Consider the following 25,300-nt stretch of genomic DNA (forward strand, 5'->3'; position numbering starts at 1 on the left):
CAAGGAAAATTAATTTCTGTAGTGGGAGCGTTCCTTGTTTGGAGGAGTACCTGAGGAGGGCAGAGCGCTGAGGTGCCCGAGTGCCCTCGGGCCGCTGTCCCCGTGGGCAGCGCACCCGGCGGGGCTGCGGGCCTGTCCCCTGCGCCCTGCCCGGAGCGGGAGGGACGTGCGGCCCCGCCGGCCGAGCCCCGCCGTGTCTCGGTACGGGCCCAGGACGCGGCCCCGGCCGGGCCGGGCGCTCTCCCGCCGGCCCCCGGGCGGTGCGGCCCCGCCTGCGGGGCGGGGCGGGCGCTGCTGGGCCCGGCGGGCCGCGGGCGGTGCGGTGGGGCCGGAGCCCGGTGGAGCCCGGCAGAGCCCGGCGCTGTGGCCATGCCGGGCACCGCCGCTGTCCCGCTCCCCCGCCCGCAGGGCCGCGCCCGGGCCGCGCCCCAGGAGCGGCGGCGGAGGGTGGCCCCGCTGGCCGCGGCCCCGCCGGCCCGGGCGGGGGACGAGCCGCTCCTCAGGGGCATCTTCGAGATCGGCAAGAGGAGCTGCGACGTGGTTCTGAGCGCCCGGCGGCTCCGCTGGAGCCCCATCCTGCCCGAGAGCCCCACAGGTGGGACGGGGCAGGGCGGGCAGGGGTGTCCGCCCGGGCCGGGGCGAGCCGGGGCAGCGGGGGCACAGCCACCCTAACCCGGGCTGAGGAAAGTGCCTGAAGGCAGCGCTGCCGGGCACCGCTGCTCCCTTCGAGCTTGCTTTGCTGACTGACAAGAAAAAGAAATTGTTCATAACGCTTTGAGTGTCTTGTACCTGAACCAGCTCTCTCTGGCAAGAGTCTTGTCTTCTCGGTGGGTCATACGAAAGGGACAGAAGGTAGAGAGGATGTTTGTGTGGCGTCTTAGCCCCAGGCAGAGCAGTAAGAGGATTTGGTTTTGTTCCCGCGGCATCAACTTTTCCCGGCTCATACTCTCTGGCAGGTACACAGGCTGGAGCGCGGAGAGCAGAGCGTGGTTCTGCGGGACGTGCCCGAGTTTGGTGCTGAGGCTTCTCTTGCAGGTCGTCCTTGCTCGGTGGTGTTCACACGATAACACTCTGAGGAAGCGTGGTTAAAGGGCTTGATCAAGTGAAACAAATTATACACAAAAGTTTAAGAAGCAAAGGAATGCTGCTTGGACGTATCCAAATAGATATTTTCCTCCTAGAAAGTGTGTAAACATATATGTAGTTTTAAAACTGCGTACACACTCCTAAAGGTGCTTGTTTATTGCAGTGACCTCCCAGTGCTTACATGGAAGAAATCAAAGTTGCATTCAGGAATGCAGTTTCCAGGCAGCGTGTTTGCCTTCCGGGGTGGCATGGTTAGCTTGTCCAGGCTTAAAATACCACGTTTATTTTAGCAGTGTGTTGGACAAACTTAAAAAGTTCCTATGGGTAAGATCTCATAGCCATAGAGTCAGCATTTAGAGAAGCACAGAAGTAGTTAGATGCTCACAGATAAAGTCAATATGGTTCATTTAATGTAACCATGTCGGGATACTGGAGCTACTGAAACTGAACAAGCACACAGCCATGCCCTGCTGTTGACTCCTCTCCTCTGCATCGTGTAACCATGTTAATGCTTAAATGTTTAATACTCACGCTTAAATACCTGCATTTCAGCAGGACGGCTGAGTTCTGATCGCCCCTGCACCCGGTGGGGGTGCACAGTCCTTCCCTTCCTCTTGGGGAGCCAGTCTGGTACCTTAAGTAATGCTGTTACTTAGTGCTGAAGGTTCTCTTCCCTCCCGTTTGGGACTAGCTACAGGTCTCTGTGTGTGTGGTCTGTAATGTGATTTGTTAATTATTTAGTTCTGTGTGTAGAGCTCTAATAAGAGTGTCACTTTTTGTTCTGCCTCCTTTAATGTAGGTTGAATTGCCATATATCAGGAACTAGCGTCTGTAATTGTCTTGTAATTGTCTTGTAATTGTCATCAGTGTGGGATATTAAGGTGCAGACAGGAAGAATAAATTTTGGTATGTATTGCTCCATGCTTTCAGAGATGGGGAGTCTATTCTGTGGTTTGGGATTTGTGTGGTTTTGGCTTTGTTTGGCTGGTTTGGTTTGTTTGTTTTCCTAAGAAAAATGAATCCCTCTCAGCTGCTACTTTCATACAGACATCAGAAATTTTACATGGCTCCTGAAAGGTAATGAAGTATGCAGTGCCTAAAGTCAGACCTATAGCAGATGGCAGGACTTCAGGAGTCCTATGGAAAGCAGCACTGACAAGCTGCTGCCAATTTTATCAGGATTTGAGCTTTTACTGTGTGTGTATTAAATATATGCTAAAACTTTTTTCTCTGACAATTTGGTTTTATACGATGTGGTGTTGAGCTGCTGAACTGTTTCGTTTTTAAGAGGCTGCAGTTGCAGCAGTCAAACGCAGATTCTGGAGCTTGAATGCTTTTTCTTTCTCTCATTCTTGGCTCCCAGTAGCATTTGCCCTGGGGTGTTGTGTGCTGGTGCTGGGAGGAGCCATCTGTGGTGGGGTCTCACTCGTAGCTAAGTGCAGCAGTGGAGCGTTCAGAGATGGCTAAGGGCTCTCTGGACACATCTCTCCACTGGGATTTGGCTGTTGCATGCTCTCTCCAACCAATGTAGTTTGCCTTGGGCTCTGAGAGGTCAAGCCAGGTCCTCACGCTTTGCAAGTGCTACTGAATGTCTCTTGCTTGGACTTGTATGTAGCAAATCTTCCTATTTTAGGGAAAGGTCTTTATTCTGTGGCAATTACTACAGTCTGTCAAAATCAGAGACCTATAAGGTAGTTGCTTTCTTCCCTTTTTCCTAACCTCCCATCCCCCGTGGTTCTCCAGATGAATTCCTGTCTTGCTGAAGTAGTGGTTCGTCATTCGCAGCTGTGTGGTTCCAATTGTTTGTTCTTACACGTGGTAGTTTGGGCAGCCTTGGCTCCTCCAGATTCTAGCAGAGCTCAAAGTTCCAAAGCAGGGGACACCTGCTGTGCCTGTGCCCAGTGGTGTCAGTGATGTGTGTGTAGTTGTGCTCCATTGTGCTTTTCCTGTGGGGCTCTAGGCAGCTCCATTATCAGGAGGACTCTGTCCTGATTTCTGCAGCTTCCATCTGCAAGAGGGTTTTGGCTTGCTGAGGATTTTTGATGTCTTCCTTCATTGTTCACTCTACAGCAAAGTTCCTTCCTCTCAAATAAGCATGATCCATTATGGTTGTGTGTTATTCATTATGACAAAGCTTATGGCAGAAGTGAGTCTTGGGCTGGTGTTTTGGTATGGAGCTGGGCAGTGAATGTGTCAGGTGGGGATGTGGACAAGTGTGAGGCACGGCTCAGCTGGCCCTGGGAAAGGCTGCAGCTCCAGCCTGGGCGTGCAGCTCAGCTGAGCCTTCTCTCTGGAGCCAGAACCCCTCTGACCCATAGCTGGTTACTTGCTTTAAACACTGCACTGGGTGCTCCAGTGAGAAGCAGAGCTCACAATCAGTAGTTGATAGTTTTTTTCTCTAGCTTCTTTTTCTGTGGCATTCCTATGCCATAAATATAATCACAGAAATTAAGAAAAAGGCAAGACTTCTCTATTAATAATCTAGCCCTGAACTGTGGAGGTTCTCATTTTGAGTGCTGCTTCAAAACTATAGCAGAGAAAGCTTAAGTACAGATTTGAATGTTATATGTGATTTTTGTGGGTTCCCAGAAGATCTTTTGTATCCTTTTTATGCATATGACTTTTTTTTGTTGTTAAATAAAGACTAATTCTGATAATTTTTAAAGCCTCCAGCATGTTTTTAGAGTTTACCACAGAGTTTCCCAATTAACAATAACTGCAGTTTTTCAGCAGAATTCTGTCAGGTAGGAAGTGTAACAAGACTGGCACTTGTCCAGTGCTTTACCAGTATGTGAAGTCTGGAGGATTTTCATCATTATGAAAAGCTTTATATGTGTAATTTCTTTTGTGTGTATTAGACTGGATGGTAAATGAAGTTATTCTCTGACTGATAGCTTGCAGGCTGGGCTGACCATTTGGATAATAATAGCAATAATTTGCATAAAACTTGCTTTTTAACTGTAGGTAATTAAACATAATTTATAAATTAATTACTGAACAAGAAAATAAGATCTTGAAGCAATCCAGAGGTTAATGTACTATTGAATATATATTTCATAATGAATAAAATAAAAATGAAAAAATATATAGTTTTATAATGAATTAAAACTAATCAATATATTGTTTAAGTATACTGTTCTTATCTATAGTATGCTATAGTTCTTGCTGATATTCATCTAAAATATAGATTTATAGATATTCTATGTAAATGCAGCATTAAGGAAAAAGAATCACTGGTGTATTTCAACAGTGAAAGAGTGAGCAATAAAGGACTTAAAATTAATTCCGAGTGCATAGTGGCCTGTTGCCAAGGCTATTTAGGAACAGATGTGGCTGAAATAGATACCAATAGTCTGTTTGGGATCTCTAAAGTAAGACATCTGTCAGTCTATCGGTCAGTCAGGAATAATGGAAATAGAAACTGGCTGTTACAAAACGGGAATTACTGAAGTTCCAAGAGGACCAAATTCAAAGCTTTTGATTCTACTTCTGACATGTAGAGAACATATTTTCTCTAAGTGGCTTATCTGTTGTCCAAACAGAAAAACTATTTTTAAGGAAGAGACATAAAAAATATGAAGTGTAACTGAAAGTGAGGTGTTCATGTACCACATTAATGAGATGTAAATTGAAGGAAGAAAGCACGCAGTTTTAAACAATCCCGTGGTGTCTGAACTTATAAGACGCTCAAATCTTTTTCCAGGAAGTCTGTAAAATTAATGCCTTTCAGAAAAATGTTGCAAAAATAATTTACTCATCTACAATTCATTGTGGAAATTGAAAAATATTTGCAGAAGTAGGATACACTAATTAAAGGAGTCTTAAAATTTGTTCTTTTTTTCAGGGGACTTTTGAACATAATATCTTGACTGCCCATGAGTTGTTTTTTTTTTCGTTTTTCAGAAGATCAGTTCATGTGTTTGTGACACAGCTTATGTTGTTTCATTCTTTGTTCTTTCTTGTATTTCACCCATTTATGCACCTGTTTGCTGACATTGAAAGGGGCTAATAGCCTCTGGTATCTAATAGGGCCTTTTATATGAACTTTAATTTTCTACCTCCAAAGAGAGAGATCAGATATTTAAATCTTTGTTCCAGGATAAAAAGCTTTTATGCTAGTTCTCAAAATTTATATTTGTGTGTTCACGTTTGCATACACATTAAGTCCTGCCTGTATTAGTGGGCTGGATTCCGATACAATGGGAATCTGAAATAACAGGGTTATTTAGCTTTCATAGAAAGCAACCCTTCTTTGTGGCCTTTTTGATGCAAAACTTTGTTGATGAATTTGTGGTTTGTGTTATCTTAAAGCTCTTGTAGGCAAACTGGGCAAGTTTGAGATGTGGATAAAGGTGATGGATCTTGCTTTTGTGGTTGGGGTTTTTTTTTTTTGTTTCTCCTGTAGCACTGTGTAACAAAGAGGTCTTTGCCATGTTCTGTTATCACAGATAAAGCTGTGTTTTGCTGTATTCCTCTCCCCTTCCTCCTGGGGAGCAAGGATGGTGCCTGGCTGGGTGCTTGGCATGTTGTGCATCACTGGGCAGCTGGCACACCAGGAACAAGCTGGTGCTGGTTTTCCACTGAGCAGGTGGATGGAAGAAAGATAGGTGGGAATCAGGGGCCAGTCAGGAGCTCTGTGGTGGGGTGAGCTGAAGTATGATGGCAGTGGAGGGGTTGTGGTGCAGTGCCCTGTGGGTGTGGGAGGGATGTGAGGGGACAGAGGGGACACTGGAGCTGTTGCTGGGCAGACAGGGGACATGCAGGGTGATGCTGTGGTGGGAGGAGGGGTGTGATACAGCGTGAGGGAGTCACTGCAGTTAGAGGAGACACAATAAGGTGATGTGGAGTAGAATGGGAATTTATTCTTTACAAAATTATCAAGGTTCCATAATTTTCTTGTTCACAGAGTAGCTGACAACTTGACTGTGCCTTTTGGGCAAAGGTGTGCAAGAGTCAGGTGCTGGTCCTGCTTATATAGCATGAGGGAGAGAATCCAAGGGTGTACATTCAAAAAGAACTTGATATGCTAACCAATCTATTATGCCTATGCTGGTGATATTTTCATATCCACAACAGTGCTGTAACACTGAGTACCTTTCTCAGTGTAAATTATTGTTCTTTTTAAATCATTAAGGAATGTGCAGTCAAACCCCTTATCTCCATTTCTTAATTATCCTGGTTTTTTGCCCTTCAGAAACACTGATTTTCTTCTAGCCCTTCTTTCAGATCCTAGATGCTATTCTATTCTTTCTTTGTCATTTTACCATATCATCCTTGAATCTGTACCCCTCTATTATGCACCTTTGTCTTTTTCTATTGCATCAAATGTTACCTGCTTATCTTGACTTTTAAGCGTAGTTAATTGGAAAATGCATGAATTTTTTTGCAGTTGTGAAATAAAAATAAAAGGAGGGAAGTCTGTCACCTGCTCTTATTGGAATCAATAAAACTAAACTTAGAAAAACAGTTCTCCTCTTCTTGTAAATGTCTTGTCAACTATGTATATTACAGAACCAGCAGATAAATAATAGGTACTGTTGCAATTATGTAAAACCCAAACAAATAGATACTGGATAAAAAAGAACCCTTTTTGTTCGTTTTTTCATTTAGGTCTATCTTGTGCACTGCCTTTAGAAGGAAGTTTTTATTCAACACATGCAGTATTTCAAAGGTATTTTTATCCTAAGACAATTTATGAAAAAGCTTAAGTGGCTGAAAATCTGAGAACATAACCTGAAGAACTGAGTAGTCTGTGTGCCTTAACATTAGTTGGTTGTGGAACTAATGTTTTCCTTTCGAGGAAATCAGTGGTCCTGGTTTTTATGACTTATGTTGTAACAGTATGTGCAGACAAAAAACCATAATGTGTTGAGTATCTGATACATGTATTACCATATTGCCATAAGGAACTGCTATTATGTTAGACACCAACTGATTTTGTGATAGTGTTGGATTTCTCTCACATATGCTTATGTTTTTGTACAGATGATCCTTTAGGAACATCTGCTAGTTTTGTGGTGGTATCTGCTGTTTCCTTTCAAAATTTGACCTTTTTGTCATTTAGTGCTGTGACTGCTATAGAATTGTGTTTTACCGGGATCCTTTTCTAAATTGATTTCTGTCTCATAGACATTAACTGTCTAATTTTTGGGTTGTGATTTTTTTTTTTAAACTTTTTAAACTGCTGACTTGAAGTAAGTGACTAGAATGTCTTCCTTCCAATTGTTCAGGGTGTTTCAAAAATACTGGTGTCTGCTCACCAAAGGTGTGGATGGTATGTCTCAAACTATTTCACTAGGGAAGCCGTTTTGGAACTCTTGTCTTGCAGTTTAGGAACCCTTCTCCTTTTAGCTGAAGAGCAGATTTGAACAGTGAAACCAGATGTTATAAAAGAAATTGAGATTGTAAGCCTGAATTTTTATGTGAGACTTGCTGTCTGAAATCTGTAAGGGATTTGATGAAACACAGGTCACTTACGTTTAAGAGCTGGTGGAGCTTCCTCCTTCCCCAGTTTCTCACTTAGTCATAATAGGAATATATTAAATCACTGACAACAATTTTTTCAATGGCTTGATTTAACTTGCAGTTTTCTAGTCTAGCATGGGGCTATTTCTCACCGGTGTGTTTTTAGTTTAAACAAATGGTCAGTTCATTTACAGAGTTCAGTGCTGAACTCTGAATTTCCTGGCTTTTGCCTGTTTGAGCAACGTCAGATGGTAGTTAGCTGGATGCTTTTCAGTACTGAATAGTTGCTGTAGTTGTCAGTTTATTTGAACTGTGACAATATATCTGTTCTGCCAGTCCATACAGCTCAAGTGAATATAGGAAAGTATTCTTTGTGAGGCTCTGAAAATGCAAAGCAACAGATGTTATGTACTGCACAATTATAGGTATCCTGGAAACAGATCTTTACACAGTGCAGGCAGTCTTGGAAAAACAAAATTTGACACGTGAATGATCAAGTTAAGGGTAACAGCAATAAATCCTTATGACTAAATATAATGCTGTTTTGCACATACTGATCTGAGTTTGGGTAATTCAGTGCTCATTGTTATATCACCCTCCTTTCATTTGACAAAAGTTTAAAAATTATCTTGTTCTTTTTTTTCTGCATTGTTTTAGTACAGCAGAGTAGAAATAGAGTAAGTATTCTCTCTTTAAAATAATGTAAAAATGGCTTTTGAAAAAAAGCTATGTAATTCTAAGGAGTGAAAATTCTTGTAAATAAATTGCTAACAGTAAATACAAAAAATTCAAGATGACTTGCTGGGTTTTTGTGTGAAAATAGCACATCTTTGCCTGGCTGATCTGTTGACTGTTCTGAATATGGTTCAAAATGAGATTGCTGCTGTCCAAGTCCTCTCCCTGCTCTCCTGTTTGATGCATGGCCTTTTGGAGACTTGTCAAAACGCTCTGTCAAGAAAGGTACTGAAAGATTTCACACTTGGATGGTTTTGGGTTTCCCAAAGGCCTGCTCTGTCACATCTATGTAATTTAACTTGGAGTGAGGTGATTAGCTAGGGATCAAAATTATTAGTGTCAGTGAATAATACACTAAGAGTTAGATGGCTGTAGATGGTGGTAATTCATATAAATATCAAAATTTGAACAGATTTGTGATTTCATTCAGTGAATTCTGCAGCTGGCACATTCTCTGGTAAACCCAAGTGGGTAGTATGCTACCATGATTGGGAAAAGATTGCATGCAGATGTCTATTTTAAATTTTTGTATTGTTTTTATTTCAGGAAAAAGAATACTCTGAATATTTAATGTCAAATGTAATGTTTCTTGGTCACTTGACTCCAACACACTTAGTTTAACAAGGCTAGTAACTGGAGTTGGTTTGGAAAACAATTCTTAGCAGAAAAAAAATCAATGTTTGTTTCTTTTTTAAACTGTAGTACAAATTTTAAAGGAGGTTTTTTTTTTGTTTTTGTTTTTTAGGATTTACATTTCTTGAGTAGTTAATTATTTAAAATAGGATGAAAACAAGCAGGTGGTGATTTTGAAATTTTGTCCCTAGGTCTCATTTGTTTTATGGAAACCATTTGGTGAAGATACCCACTGAAATTCAGTACTGAACTTAAAATTATTTATGTATATACAAATGTTTGTCTTGCTTAAAGCAGATACTGCTTTTTTCATCAGCATTTAGCAATATAGATTTTATGTAGGAGCAGAATAATAAAGTAAGACCTTTCCTACAGCACAACTTCAGAGCCATGGCAGTTTTACAGATTTGACTAGGCAATGGGACAGTAAGTCTGAGTGGGAATAATTGCACAAAGTGAAATGTATTGATCCCTTACTGTAATGCCATCAGCTTGGTATAAAGATCAGGAGCTGTAGCTATACCTTCCCTAATGTGTATGATTATAGGTTTATCATGTGGAAAATGTTGTCTGTCACTTAAAGAGTTGTTAGGATTATTATGTTAAGGATAATTAGAACATAAATAGAGACTAAAGCAGATGTTTGTATGCTCTATAAACCAGCAGTTATTTAACCACATCTCGGATCTGTGTGCAGTTCTGGTGTTCTCAGCAAAGGCGATGTGGGACTGGAGAAGGGTCAAGGGGTGGCAATGGTTAAAGGCATGTAATGGCTTCTGGATGAGAGGGGCAGACTAGGCTGGCGCTTTTTGGTCTGAAAGGAAGGTGCTTGAGATGGGGCTGGACCAAGTAGGTGACAGATTTACAACATAGAAGAACCAAATGAATAGCTGAGAGAACTGTAAAACGTACTGCCAAAGGATTGCCAATGCTAAAAGATTTTGTGGGTTCAGATGGAGATGGAAGGCCTTGTTAAATGTGTAGTAACCCCAGTCAGTTCAGGGTGTCCCAGATGAAAACAGGTGGGGAATGGAAAAGTACTAGTGGGAAACAGAATAAATGCTTCCATTATTCCTTCTCTTCTCTTAGCATCTGTTTATGGCTATGGTTTGATATAAGATACTGGGACAGATGGAGGTTTGCTCTGTCCTGGTATTGCTGGTCTTACATACCAGAAATCAGTTAAATTATATTTAAATGATATTTTGAGTAAAAGCACACCCATCACTAGTCTGCAATTCCACCTGTGTCTGCAGTGCCAAGCAAGATTTGATAAAATTTGAACTTCAGTTAGTCTAACCTTCCGTTTGCAAGGTACTTATTTTTATTGGTGGAACAAAACAGTTTAAAGAAAATATGTTCTTTGCCTGACAAAATACCAAGAGATTAATTTTATTAAATGTTGATTAAGAATTACAGTGCAGTAGTAGATCATATAGGAAACCTTAGCCATAATTCACTTGAAAATATTGTTCATACGAATGCTTATAGTTATTATAGTCTTGGAGGTTTTTTTAATACTTATTTTTATTGTGGAGAAAGGAAGTTAAATTCCAAAGACATGGTTAGTCTTGTATAGGATGAGGTCTGAAACTATTGTGAATGATTTAGTTTGATCAGCCTCAAAATAAGGAAAAAGCATAGCTTCAATATGCCCTGCTGGTATTTTTCCATAAATATATTTGAGAAGATCTCTGATGCTCACAGAAGATAAACCTTAGTATAAAACATCCATTTCCATTTCCTATGTCAGCAGCTTAAAGATGTGTGCCAAGATATCAATAATGATTATTTCTTGAACACAGGTGGTGATAATTTTCTTGCCCAATTCACTTTATGGCTTAGTCAAAGATTATTGTATGATTTGTAATGTGTGGCTGGATATGTGTAAAAACTCATATTTGTTAAATTCGCTTTAAAATGAGCAAAATAGGTTTAATACTGTGGTAGGGGAAAATTTGCGTGGAATAGTAACAATAACACACTGTGCAAGTGTGTGCTGGAGAGTTTGAAGATGCATCTCTCTGTTGCTGGTTGGGTGCCCTGAATGGGAATTGCTCCCTGACTCTGCAGCCATACGCAGGATCGTGATACTGTGAGTAAAATTCGTAGGATCTGCAAGTGAAATACTTACTTCAGCCTCATAGTGATAATCCCTGTATATATTGGTGTAATGCTAGCATATGAAAGTTTGGGGAGTAAAAATTTGTGTGTATTATGGGAAATTTGAAGTGCATCTTTGTCATCTGATGTGTTTATTCAACAGTGAAAACTGGTCATAAACTTTATTTTTTATATATCAATCAGTAATCTTTCTGTTTGATTTTAGTACTTTAGTACTAGGGTTAGGAATGGATATGTAAATGTGATGTGCAGTTACCGTACTGGAGATAAGAGGAGTTGGTGGTAGATGCCAAAGCACTTGCTTAAAGTGCATTGGAGAGGTTTGTTTGAAGTTGTTGGTGCATGCCAGGATGCAAAGCAGACGTTGTGAAGCATTTTGGGATGGGCTTATTTGGAGGGTTTTTCTGATGAGTGACTCTGTTTTAAAGCAGTCAGAAAATAGGTAGTTTTCTGTACATAACATGGTATGCTAATGTAATTTGATATAAAAGGGGATGTTATCTCTATACTTAATTTGAATTTCGTGGTACTCAATGTTGAAGTTTTATTCATAAAGCATCATGAATTCTGTGTGTTCTCTGAAATGCATTAACTTATCCTGCTTTAGGCTATGTCACAATTAAAAATGGAGATTTCCACATTTTTGAGAATCTAATGAAAATTCCATTTTCATTACCATTTATTAATGTAATTTCTGAATGGTATAACAACGTGAAATATTAAAACAACTCAAATTAAGGGCTTCACCTGATAATTTTGAGTGTATTTTAATTTTCAGAATAACATTATATATGATTTTTTTCTAGACTAATCAGGTATTTCCTAGAATTATTTTTTCTGCTAATCATTTTGCAGACCTGTTGATAGACTTGATAAGTGTCTGATGCGCACAGAGCAGAATTCAAGCAAGCTCCAAGATATTTATTATTTGCAGTTTTTGTTGGGTGTGTGGCAGCGGGTGTGCATGGGTTCTGCTGCTCAGTGAAGTGAGTGTGGTGAGCTCGGTGCACATCCACGGGCACAGGTGGGAGTGCTGGTGGCGTGCCCCACGCAGGGAAACACATGGCACCACACACCATGGGGCAAAGAGCACGCAGTTGGAATTAGAAATCATTTTATGGATACCTTGGAAATTTGTGCTTGTTCGTATGGGCTGTGATTTCTGAAAAGGCGTGCGTGTAGTTGTATTGAACATTTGTGAGACAGACAGCGCTCTAATGTAGCTGTCCGTGCTTTGTGCAGAGAGGAGCTATTGTACGAGCTTGTTTATGTCAATATTTTAATAATTTATCTTTATAACTGCTTTTGACCATATTTATAGTAATGTTGGCACCCTGTGTACAGAAGATACAATCAGTGCTGAAAGGAAACTTGCATCCATCTGGAAGCAATAAACTTTTCTAAAAGACTGCACAGTGTTACTTAATCCTGTGATTTCTCACTGTGAGTGAAATTAAGGTTTGGTTCAGTTGTGTCACATCGTATTGGTATCAAATCTTTTGTGAGAGCTTTGTCATAGTGTTAAGCTACAAAATAAATTTTAAAATTGATGACAGTCTGAGAATGTGATTTCCTCAGTCATAGAATTATGCATCATTGCAACTGAAGTCAATTCTATATAATAAAAAATAATTGTGATAGCGGAAAGCTTCTGGTGGTGCATTTTGCCACTTTCTCTTTATATGAAGTGCTAATTTGTGTACTGCATAATTGTCTAAGAACACCTTAATTTTGGTGTGGCTTTCTAAGTAATTTTTGTATTGTACATCTATCATGTAGTATAAATTATATTTTACAAATAACAAAATATTTTACAAAGTTAGAGAAATGTGAACAGTGTCCATAAGAAGAAAAGGGGAAATAAAATCAGTATTATAAACATCATCTAACAAAATTCTGGGAGGTTTTTGGTGCTTTTCTTTTAGGTTTTAAGTTCGTTACAAGTGTGGTGTACATGAACAAAATAGGATTCATTCACCCCTGCAGGCATTCATTCTTCCTGTTCCTAAGTGGCAACTGAGCATTGGGGTGAGGGAAGGGTTTTATGCTTGTCAGAGGATTCTGGTGGTGCTATTGCCATCTTTTGCCCTTGGGCTAGTGTAGGAGATGCAGATACAATAATACAAAGGATGGCAGAGTTTCCTTCATAAATCTCTGGGAAAAAAATAGAGCAGAGATCAATGAGGATAAAGGCAAACATGTAGAAGTTCATGGGTGAGCTCATCCAGCAGCTGATAGCTATGCTTTGATAACTAAAAGCATGACTTGCAAGGGTACATGAATTATCAACAGTTTACAGAAGGAAGTTGATTTGTGTTTGGAATGGACTGTTTGTTCTTTTTTCCTGAAGAAAATGTTTCTTGATAACCTTTTCCAGAAGAGACTAAAATTCAGATATTTGAGGCATAATGAAACACTGATATTTAGCAGTATGGATGGTTTCTAAATCTGTATTTGAGGCTGAGGCAGGTCTGGTGCAAGTAAGACTCCAAGTAAAAGTAATTATTAACTTGTATTTAATCAAATTCGGTAATGTCATGTGGCCATAAGAGGCCATTTGTTTCCCCACTTCCTCTTATTTTCTGAAATGACAGAAGTAATTGCTGTGATTGTAACATAAATTATTAGCTACAAAACAGTGTGTATGCGTGAGAGGTTTTCGAGGAAATGTAAAATTAGGCTCATGTTTCCTCTTTGGGGATTCTTTAGTGTATTTCAGCTCTGCTAGCCCATTCTATTCATCATCTATACCAGTCTTCTGTTTGTTTCAGAAATCTCTCTCAAGATAAATTCCATTTTATAATGGGCGTATGGTTGGTCTGTGTAAGACCAGTAATTTAATCTGATACAAGTGTTTTTGCGGAGGTTTGGGAAATGATGGAAATCAGTCATACTTTTGTTACTCTGAAGTTTCTCACATAAGTCCTCTTATTTATTAAATGAAAGGCCTCAAAGTTTCAGCCACTAAATGAAAGGTTTGCAGCTACTTTTCAAATCATATCATGAAATTAGGCAATATGTGGGCCATATTCTTAATATAAAATGTAGAACTTTCTATAGTATATTTCCAGTGACCTCTTTCTTGTGGTGTTAATAAGAAAATGTAATTATTAAAAGCAAAATCTTTGCTTCATGAATCCTCTCAAATGCTTCAGGATGGGAATCAGTCATTGTCTACCTTGCTTCTTTTCAGCTTACCTTGTTGTTCTAGCCTTATTCCCTATAGATCTTTGTTATTTTTAAATTCATCATCTTCCCTCACATTCTTTCTTGTAGAATGAAGGGGAAACTCTTCCTTGACATGAAGTTTTTTTTCTCTGGAACAGTGTTAGCCTTCTGCTAAATCTTCAATCACACTTTTTTGCAGAGGTATTTATTCAATAAGCTATTTGACTTCTTTCAAACTGCCAGTTTCAGTATGTTTTTCTAATGAAATTCTGCCATTAGCCTTAATAAGCACGGTACTTCACTGCTCTGTCTGAGAGCTGAATGAAGACACTAATGAAAGCTTGATGGATAGATGTCTGATGAGCCTCATTCCAAGAGGAAAGGCCTTTTCCATGCCTGCTGGGCATCAAGCAGACCCAGGATGCTGTGTGTGTGTCACTGAGATGTGGTCAGAGGGGAAGTCCCCACTCCTGGCCTTTCTGCACAAGGCATCAACTCCAGCAAAACCAGCCCCTGAGCTGTACTAAACTATGCTCTCACACTGTGGGATCCTCTTTTCTTTTGATTCAGCCAGAACTAAGTACTTTGGTGATGGTTATTCTTTTCAGAAATTTGCCCATTGCCATCTTTTAAAGCTGTTTTAAGTGCTTGAGTCTGGTCCAACTCAAGACTTCAAGGATGATGCCAAACGTTCCCTAAAGCTGCCCTTCCTTCAGTTGCTGTGATCTGATGCTGTGCACAGGGGCTGTGTGTGCAGCAGCCCTCTTGGTTTGGTGGGATGTTCAGAACCTTGAGGATTAATTTTTAACAGATATGGTGGAGAACAGGGGCTGGCATCAGCTGGTTATGGTGTCGTGGGGGAAAGAACTGTTTGAAAAGTGGTGAGAGACAAGAGGGGAAGATGAAAAGTAGGAGGTTACAGTTTCAGATGGATTTACCCATGCTGTGAATACAGTAAAATTGTTCAGAAGCAAGTGAAATTATTCTGTAAACCTTTATCCCATGACTGAGATTTGCATTGGAAAATTACTGAGTTTGTGGCTAGTATTGTGTTGAAAAATTGAAATGTTCTTGAATTTAATTTTTTTAAATATGTCCATTATTCTTCATAAAAATATTCTTTTTAGAGGTAGCTATTTGTGATGGTAGTTTAAAATAAGATGACTTCTTTAAGCTAGAATAGTGAATACCTCCTTGTTCAGTGAAACATGAATTTGTCATTATTGTTTTGTAAAGTGGAGTTTTATTCTGAGACTTATATATATATATATATATATATATTTAATCTATAAGATGTCAGTAGAGCTCTAAAGAATTAAGAGAAGCCATTGTGCATCTTTTCCAGTTCTTGCTGACTCTTGTTGATCTGTGTGATCTTTGGGGAGTTAGCAGTTGGAAGTGAAAATGCACAGCAGATTGGCTCAAGCCATATTGGCTTCCTGCTGATGAGAAGAGATGGCCCCAGTCCTTCCTTCTTCCCTGCTGGGAATTTTCTTAGCCCTTTGTAGCATCTCTAGTTTTAAAGGACTTTGACTTTTTAAAGGACTCATTTGTGAGCTGATCATACTAAGCAACTTGTCAGAAGACTAAGCCAGGGTAAAAGTGGGCAGTCTCTGTTACTTTAGGGAGTTGGTTTGACTCAGCTGGGTTGTGCCCAGAGCCAGACTTCAGGAAAAGGACTGGACTGCACAGTCGTGGCAGGTGAGTTGAGGGTAGGTGTCTGTATTGAGAGAGGGATTGACAGCATTTGCTTGGCAAAATACATCACTTCTCCCTAAGGTTCTCTAGAGAAGGAGAATGAAAATGGGTTGTATTCCTGTCAGATGTTTTTAAGCTCAGTTTTCTGCCCTGAAGGAATACAGCTGCTGCTGCAAGTGAATAGCTGCCATTAAAAGGTGAAGTGAGTAGTTGCACCCTGCTTTTTCTCTCCAGCTCTGCAGAAACTGAGATGCTTCTCTTCAGTCCCTTGCAGTACTTTCTGAGCTCCTTGCTGCTCCCAAGCAGGTCACTCATTGCACACAGTCTGAGAAATGTGTTTCTAGATTAGGGCCTTGCTTGTGTTAAACTTCTCCTGAACACCTTTTTAAAAGGACTAGAGTAATGTAAAACTAATCTTCAAACAAAAACCAGCCCCTCCCCAACCTGGCCCTGGCTGTACCACCATCTCCTCAGTTTACTGTTTGATACTTTTGGCAAGCAGAAACTGAAATTTTGCTTTCTCTGCTTGCAGAAAAGAGTAAGAGGCATAGCATCAAATTTTGACCGAAGTGTTACATGACCCATCTTTTTGAAATAAGAAATTATTCCAAATTAATGTGTTTTGAAATAGCTTTTCTGTCTCATGTTTAGAGTATTTAAATAAGTGCTAAATAGCCAGTAAAGCTTTACACTTTTTCTTAGCTTTTCTGGCAAGAATGATCATATCTGCTTTTCTCACTGCCAGCCCTTCTTAATCAATAAGTAGCTGAAAACTGTAGAGGTTTTATGAATCAGCTGCATGCTGCTTACTGTGCTTTGCTGATTTACAGTGAGGGAAAAATGGGTTTACTGACTGATGGGCCAATAGATGCTGGTTTATATGCATTAGACATTATATTAAATATTCCTAAATATAGATTTACAGATATACTGTCAAAACTAATTTACTTTTTAACTCAATTTTTATCTTTATATTAATATAGTTATGTTTTATTGTATATCCCAAATGGTTCTTTTACAAGTCGTGTTCATACAGTGTAGGATGATCTGTGATCAATTTTATAATAAATAAGTGTTTTATAATAAAACACTTCTTTAATATGTACTGATCATTGTATTTTCTTTGGTTTGGTCTTGATGATTTAAAAAAAATTTCCAGTTGTTTCTGTTAAGTTACACTGCATTCAGCTGTATAAATCAACTATTAAGAGTGTAAACTTTGAGAATGTAGTGAGGCAGAGAGCCTAAAATGTGTGAAAAATTTATTTATTCCTTATAGTCAGGAAGGCTAAGTATCTTGCCAAGGGTCATAGGAAGCATTTGTGACCACGGGAGTATAACACTCTTTGCGTTGTGTCCAATTCTTGTACCTGAATTACAGTCACATTTCGTGTGTGTTTTCTGATATTTTCCATGTACTCCAGATATTTGTTATGGAAATCAAGTCCTTAAGTACCACTTCTAGATGTTGGGTCTCTGTGGTACGACAACAGTCCAAAAACTGGTTCCTTGTTGAAGTGTTGTTTATATTTAAATATCACATTTTCTTTTAAACTGTTCTATTTTTCAGTAGTGCTGCTTTTTTCTCTTGTGTATGTTTTCATCAATTTCACTGTAAACATGAGGTAGTCTTTTTGTTTAAAACCTAGTGTAACACGCTTAATTAATTAAAATTTGGCTTACCATTTAAAATTAAACTCGATTTGAGTGTATTTCTTCTTCATCTCTTGGTTTAGCTCAGTATGGTTGATTTAGACATAATTTTTTGTTAAATAAGAGATTCGACTACCATAAATAGGAAAAATGTAGCATAGTCTCATTGCTTGAAATTAGTGAGATGATAAACAGGGGCATAAAACTTCCTAGAAATCCATCTATCCAGGCAGATTTTTCTTTTTTTTCATCCTGTATTTGGGAAAAAAAAAAAGTGGACATGTGCAGAAACTGTGAGTACAATTAGCGTCAAGCAGATAAATCCAACTCTAATCCTGTTTATGCTCTACATCAGACAGATGTGCTGAGATTGATTTAGACAAGCCCTTGGCTTATAGTAACTTTTTTTTAAGTGCCATATATTCTGGTTTTGTTAGATCTTTGTTAAATGTTAAGTGCTGTTAGTTTTGCTCTTCCCTAACGCCTGTAACCTACTTTATACAGGTTCCCTCTCTGCTTTCATGATGACAGGGCAGCCTGGTAGAAGAGATTATCTTTATTCCTTGTAATTAAATTGACTTTTTTTTTTTCAGAAGATACAACAATGGGAAGTGGGTACTGAATTAAATAAATAGCATGATATCTAATAGATGTATACTTAAATCTCTTGCAAGAACAGATGGTACCCAATATCTTTCTAAGTAATGTGAGAGGACAGTTAATGTTCTGAAACTGCTAGCAATAACCAATATGATACTAACGAGTCAGTACGGCTTTCAAAGTTTAAAAAAGTGTTTAATCCAATATGTACTTTATTGCAAAAGCAAGCTTGGTTGTTATCTCATTCTAGAAATATTTTATAAATACAGCTCATGACTTAAATTTTCTTTTTCTGAGTTGTTTTATAAAATTTTACTGCATTTGAGATGGTCTTATTTTCAATAATTAAAGAGAATGAAAATTATAGAATATGCCTAGGATTTTTATGCAGATTTCTTTACAACTTTGGGCTGTCCTAATCCTACTATCTAGTTCAATCCTACTAGCTAGCTGTTTCCTCTAGAAATTAAAACTTGAGGATGATGGTTTTTTACAACTCAGCATTCCTAGAGTTTATATCCTTTTCCAGGATGCATCTGGAAATGTATTCCTGTGAAACAAACGAAGTCAGATTGTAGTTTTGAAAGTCTAGTGCTGCCTGGTAAAAATGTTTTATTTTAAATATCAAAAGTTTTGCTATGCATCTGAGCAACATATGAATTTGATAAATACAGAGTAAGAGGAAGATGCACAAGCAAGTAAGTAACTGGCTGAAATAGTCATGAAAAGAAAATGCAGACCTTACCTGGCTTAAGACTAAATGTCATTTTATGAAAGCTAGTGGGGAATAAAAAGTATTTTATCAGGCCTTCATTTTCCTTGACTTGTACAGGATAAATAGACTAATGTTTGTAACTTATATGTGGGGCACATCCATAACATTGGCATAATAAAGTTTGTGATATCCTCAGCAAAACTAAGAGTTAAATGCAAAATATGATTTATTTCAAAGTATGATTTATTTTAAAAGCAAGCCCACTTAGAGTATTTGTATTGATCTGGGGAAATGGGAAATGAATGTTGTAGCTCAGTTATTGCTGCAGAATGGTTCTGGTTATATTTCACTTGTCTCTGTTCACTCCTTTTGCTAAAACATTGAGGTTGTGTGCTGGCATTTTCAGTGTACTGAAAGAGACTTTGTGAATAAACCTAAGCAGACCCCTCAAAGATTCAGTTATAAAAATAAAAACAAGTCTTAAATGTAGGTATTGAACTATGTAGTTTTAGGTAATTTGGGACATCATCAGTCAGTTTTTCATTTCAGGCCTGTAAAAACTATTTACCCTTAAATGTTTTAAAAGAGCAATACAAAGTTGGACCAAAATGAAGATCTTGGGTTTGGTAGTGTTAGGACCAAGTTTGTACAATGTCCACTTTAAGTTTGTAAAATCATAGTTCAAATGGAATCATACAGTATTTTTTCCTCTCCCAGTTCCCTAATTTTAAAAGGATACATTGAATGAAAATACTTTGGCAGCAGTTGTTACAGTACTTCAGGATTTGTGTTAGTTTTTTTAAAAAAATATTTAGATGAGTTTACTCCTGTTTATTTGCAGTGTACTTCTGAAAATACATGCTACAGACAAATTCCTGTGTACTATCTCAGTGCACACCAATATTTACTTGTCACAGTATTCCTGCTGAGAGTGGAATGATTTTAGTCCAGTTGTACACTTTAGTAGCTGATTTCTGGAGATATTAGGATAATAAAGTGTAACAAGTTGGGAAGAATATGTGGGAAGTATAACAAGGTCATGCTTCTATTTCTCGCAGGTTATTTGGTACAGAACAGGAAAAATGAATTGCTTGGGAATTGTGAGAAGTCTTATTGACTTGAGCTTTAGCTGTGTTAGCTTGGCTAAGGAGAAGTCATCCAGGATTCCTGGATGGAGGGATGATCACTGCAAAGTCTCCTTCCAGAAATGATGTTGAGAAATGCCAGTATCAAACTGTTACAAGAATTGGCAAAGTAATCTTTTTCCTGCCTGGAAAATGTATTTGACTTTCTGAAACCCTCAGCTTCACGTGGTGTAATGAAGTAGGGGGTGCTGTCCATCTTTGCCTGGATGACAATTAAAATAGATTTTCCCAACACTCCAGTACAACATGTATGAGCTATTCATCAAACAGCATCTGCTACAGTCTTTGCTATTGAGAAACCAATTGAGAGGATTGTTCCTAGATTTGGAGAAGTTTCCTGGTTTCCAGCATTTCTTGCCTTGAACTGCAAAGAGACCTTTGTTGGTGTGCTCTATCAGATCTGCTGTAATTATGAAGAAAGCAGGGAAAATTTTCTTTCTGTGTCCAAAGAGTCTGGTACCTACAGGAATGGTGACATTTTTCCTTCAGTGTGTGTATTTGACTTTGTTTTTGAGGGATCAGAATGCAGCTCAAGAGAGCAGAAAAGGGAGAAGCCTGTACTCAAGTGCCTCAGTTGATACATCTCCAAAAGGCACTTGGAAATGAAGTGTTAGCATCTGCAGCCACAGTATCCATGTAACTAACAGCCCCAAGATAACAAAACCTTCCCTTAGCCTAACACAAATGTCCCCTGGGATGAGGATCTCAAACTGTCACAAGAACTTTTTTGAAACTGTTTTTCTTGTCTTCTAAACTGAATTAATAAATCAAAAATGAAAGCAAAGATGGGTAACACAGTTTTAGTTTATTTGTCTGTTTTTGCTTAACTGTTTTCTGATATGTTTCTGATCTAAACACAAAAGGCAGTGGTTGTATCAAACAAAAAATATAGTGAGTATATAGTCAGCTTGGGTCATAGCACACTTTCTGATCTATGATTTCCAAGTATGAATGCCATGACTTGGGTGAATGGAATAGAGAATTTACTTTTTGAATGCAAATTCAAAAAAAAGTGTTTCTTAGAGTGTGAAATGTTATTAATTTTTTTGGACACCAGAAAGCTGAGTAAATAACCTCTTTGAAATTGTTTTGTTTGTACAGCTGGATGCATAACAAAGTTGGTAAAAGAAAAGACCAATGATTGAGGGAAATGATATGCCATAAGTTTCAATGCAAGCATGAACAGATGCAAGAAGTGAACCTAGAGATGAAGCCCTAACAATACTTTCAGTTGTTACTCCCAATCACATTAGTAATGCTTTTTTTTTTATTTTTTTCCCCTTACAGGTGATTCCAGTGTGGCTTTACAGGCTCAAGAGGAGATTATTGAAATGAAAGATGTATTTTCAGTAAAATTGAAACGTCGTCGTTTTGCAGGGCAGAAAAAAGGTGGTACTTTGTTGGGTATCACAATTTTTAAATGCTTGAATAAAGAAGAGAATAAGCTTACAGACTGTGCTGTCCATTTAAATAACTTAAGTGAAGATCATTGTCAGTCCTGGTTTAGACATCTGAAGGAAATTCTGAATGGTAAGCATTTAATTGAGGTTGATGTCATATTTGTTTCTATTGGCAATACATGAGACTGAGTGAAGCTTAGAAACATCCTGCCTGTGGAATTTTAAACACAGATATGAATCTTATTTCTGGCAAATGTTTAGTGTTGGAGTAATACATGGTCAAGCGTAAATAAAGTGACAATAATTGACTAGTGCATCTGTAAAAATGAAACAAATTGATGTTATTTTAGGAAGAGTTTTGGAAGCTACTGAAAAGAAATGGTTTTCTTTATTCTGACTGGAGAGTCTTCTGGGAAATCCGTTTCTGAAAGAAATAACATATTTTGTTGATATTTTTACTTGAAATTGCATCACACTTGATGGTACTACAGTAGTTGCACTTCTGGAAGCTCTTCAGAAACTTTCTGGTGATGATTTAGGAAATCTGACTTGAGAGCTCCATATTCTTTAGGAGACTAATGGGAGAGACTCCTCATCTTCATAAATTCACAGGTGGCAGTGCTCTTAAGGTTCTGTAGGACTCCTGTTGCATAATTTGATACAAAAAATTATTGACAATAGTGATGGGATGCTATTCTTTACTTTAAAAATATCTTTCTGTGTTTGCTTAGGCTCATGCCACTTTCAGGGTGCTTTGTTTAACCAGTTGCAGATTTGTTTGGGGTTTTTTTATTTTTTATTTTATGGAAGCTCTATCAAAATTAAGAAAAAAATATTCACCATATAGGGAATAAAGCACCACAAGAAATCCAAGCCTTTCACTGTAGTTTATATTTGAAAGGCATAGAATGTAGCACATTTTTGATTTAAATAACCAAAACAATATCCCTTCCCCAATACCAAACTCTGATTTAACTCCAAAAGGTGTGTCTGTTTACAGATTGTAGGAAATGATTTTTTTATTACAGAAGAAAAGGCGGTCTATCTTGTGACACCCTATTGGAACTCCAGCTGAATTGTTAAAACAGATTACAGAATTCAAATCCTGTACACCTGTGGTGTTTGTAACAAAACTTTGAACGAGAATTTGTGGTGGACTTCTGCTAGAGTTTCACAAGCAGTTATTAAAGAAACAGCAGGAGTTATTGATGATGCATCCTTGCTTTGTTTACAATATGCTTTGGATTTTCCCAATGAAAACGTGTATTAAAAACTGCCTTTCCTTTTCCGCTTTTGAAAGACTTTATCATGAAATATCTCAATCTGCAGGAGTGCCAGGATTCCTGTAGATCTCCAGCTATCCATAAAGGCAAGGACATTTGCATAAGGAGCAAATGTCTGTTTTGTTCCTAGATTACTCCCCATCTATCAGGAGCGGTGATACCATATGTTCACAGAAAAAAAAGCTGCAGTATCTCTAGCTCAGGTTGCCTTGACCTCGAGGTGCAGTCTCTGTTTTATAGCTTTGTAATTGGAAGCCACCTGAACCTGAAAAAAAAAGAGTGTTCTGTCCAATGCTGTTTCAAGTTCTTGCTTCAGTCTTTTTCCAGAAGCTCAGACCTTGTACAGATATGTTTTGGATCTCTGATCAGTACATTTTTTTCTCCTTGCCTTCTACTTCAGGAATAAACAGAACTCAGAGAGACAAAAATAACCAAATTAAATCCTCATCATACCAGTTGCTAGTGTGTATGTTCCTCTTAGTCTGAAATAAAAGTATACAGTGCAGTTGAGATCTGTTGGTTTCTCCATGGCTGATATTTCTGTGTGAAATTGTAATGGATTTTCATAATTTTTGCTGCAGCCTTTTTCTTTTTTTGTAGTAGGGCTGGAGTCATTGTTGTTAATGAACTCAAATTGCTTCTGGTTTTATCCTTCTGAAATAGTAAAAGTTACTTCCCTGCCCTCCCTCCTCCCCCACTCTGTCTGATCACAAAGTAATTTTTCATTAACTTCTGTGTTATTTACTTGAAGGATTTTTTTAATTGTTTCTAGGCTGGATCAAAAGCAGGTGATTTATCAAAATAGAACATATATACATATATATGTGTGTATTTGGTCAATAATATTTGGACATTATGACAAATGGGAGTTACTGTCAGGTGTGTTTCCTCTGCAGATAAATGCAATTTCTATTTGTTTACCTTTTTACAAGTTTTTACTTTTTTTTTGCATATACATTAATTAAGGAACAAGAATAGCAAATTTATCAGTGATAATATGAGCCAAATGGGGGTTTCTAATGAAGATTTATTTTTTTCAGAAGTTTCATGTACACAGTTTCCTTTTTACAGTGTGATCTGTGTCTGACATGAATGTTTCATACATGGTTTTTCCCTGTTCATTTTCATTATCTTCACAGTGAGGGTTCTCTGTTGCTCTGACTTTATGTTCAGAGTACTTCAATTTAAAGTTTAACTGGGCTATAATTTTTTATGAAGCCTGTTATCATGTAAGTGAGCACACAGAGATATAAGTGTTTAGAATTTAGTTACAGTGACTGCTGTTATGGTTCTTTCTGTATGTGTGTGACAGGGTAACACAATATATGTACCTCCATCCTCCCATATTCAAGTAAGTCCTTATTTTCTGCCTGCTTTCCAGTGCATGCCAACTAGATATGAAGAGCTTCCTCACTGATAGGGTGTTCCTGAAATGTGATCTGTGCATCACATGTTTGTTAAACTGCTGTAAGATAACCACTGCCATCTTCATGCACCTCTGGAGCCTTGGCTCTGGTTTGGCTCCTGGAAGGCCCCAAAAGGCAGCTCAGACAGGGTCTAGTGTGCTGTTATCTCGTGTCAGCACTGGTGCGCATCCCACTGTCAGTTATTTCCATTTGTACATCACATCTTTTGGTACAGGATTTATGGGCATGGCCTGTGGAGCACTGACTGTGTCAGTAGAATTCACTGTTTTATCTAAAATCCTGTGCACATGCAAATACACAGGTGTTCTTAAAGGATTGAGACAGGCTCAAAAATGAGAGAAAGTGTACAGTTGTCAATGCTCATCCTTTAATTTTTTTAACAAGATAATACTAACAACTGATTTGGAAAAACTTTACTTAAAAATTCTATAAACTAACAAAAAACAGTAAATGTGGTTTAGAATAAATGATAAAGTAGCAAAAAAACCCACAAAGTGCATTTTTTAAATCTATTGTTCCATACTATCTGTCACACAGGGTTTTGATATGAAAGCCAGAAACTTCATGCATGAAGTTTTAATTAAACCATTAATGTTAAACATTAACTTAGGTTGGTTAATATTAACAGTGGTGTCTCCATAGTTACATTATCAACTCTGCCTCATATTGTTGGTTCTTCTCATGTATAATATTCCTAATGTTGTAGAAAGTATTTATAAATGTAGGTGGTAATGACATGATTCCAGGCTCTTAACTTTTGTAACATAAACCCATTTTCCTGAGGCCGGGGCCTGAAAGCAGCACAGATGTATGTCTGAGCACAGCGTCTCTGCTGCCCCAGGAGCCTTTGTTTTCTGAACACCCTGATTGACCCACCACCCTTCATGGTTCACTGATTCACTTGATAGATCAAGTTTAAACTAGTGCATATTAGCACATTTGTTAGTACTAGGGGAACAGTTGGCCTTCCTGCTTTAGGCTGCTGGCTCGTTTCAAATGGAGCAGCCACAGAAAACAATGACAGAATACCAGTTAGGAGAGCCCCAAAAGGCTGCCAGACTGGGATCAGTTGCACACAGTAGTCAATGACATTGATTCATTCATATACAGGTTGTTTAAAGACAATTAAAAGATTATTATTTAAAAAACACTTTAAAGAAACTTCATA

General features: G+C 38.4%; 1 protein-coding gene across 1 annotated transcript in view; it reads left to right on the forward strand.

The window, feature by feature from the left end:
* The first annotated feature begins 369 nt into the window (after positions 1-369).
* CERKL (ceramide kinase like) overlaps positions 370-25,300 on the forward strand; it is a 50,920-nt gene continuing 25,989 nt past the window's right edge. Inside the window, exons 1-2 of the mRNA XM_033064970.1 lie at positions 370-595; positions 21,310-21,552. Coding sequence (XP_032920861.1) covers positions 370-595; positions 21,310-21,552 — 469 coding nt within the window. The remainder of the gene's footprint in view (positions 596-21,309; positions 21,553-25,300) is intronic.

The sequence above is a fragment of the Catharus ustulatus genome, chromosome 7 (genome assembly GCF_009819885.2).
Source record: "Catharus ustulatus isolate bCatUst1 chromosome 7, bCatUst1.pri.v2, whole genome shotgun sequence".
NCBI lineage: Eukaryota > Metazoa > Chordata > Aves > Passeriformes > Turdidae > Catharus > Catharus ustulatus.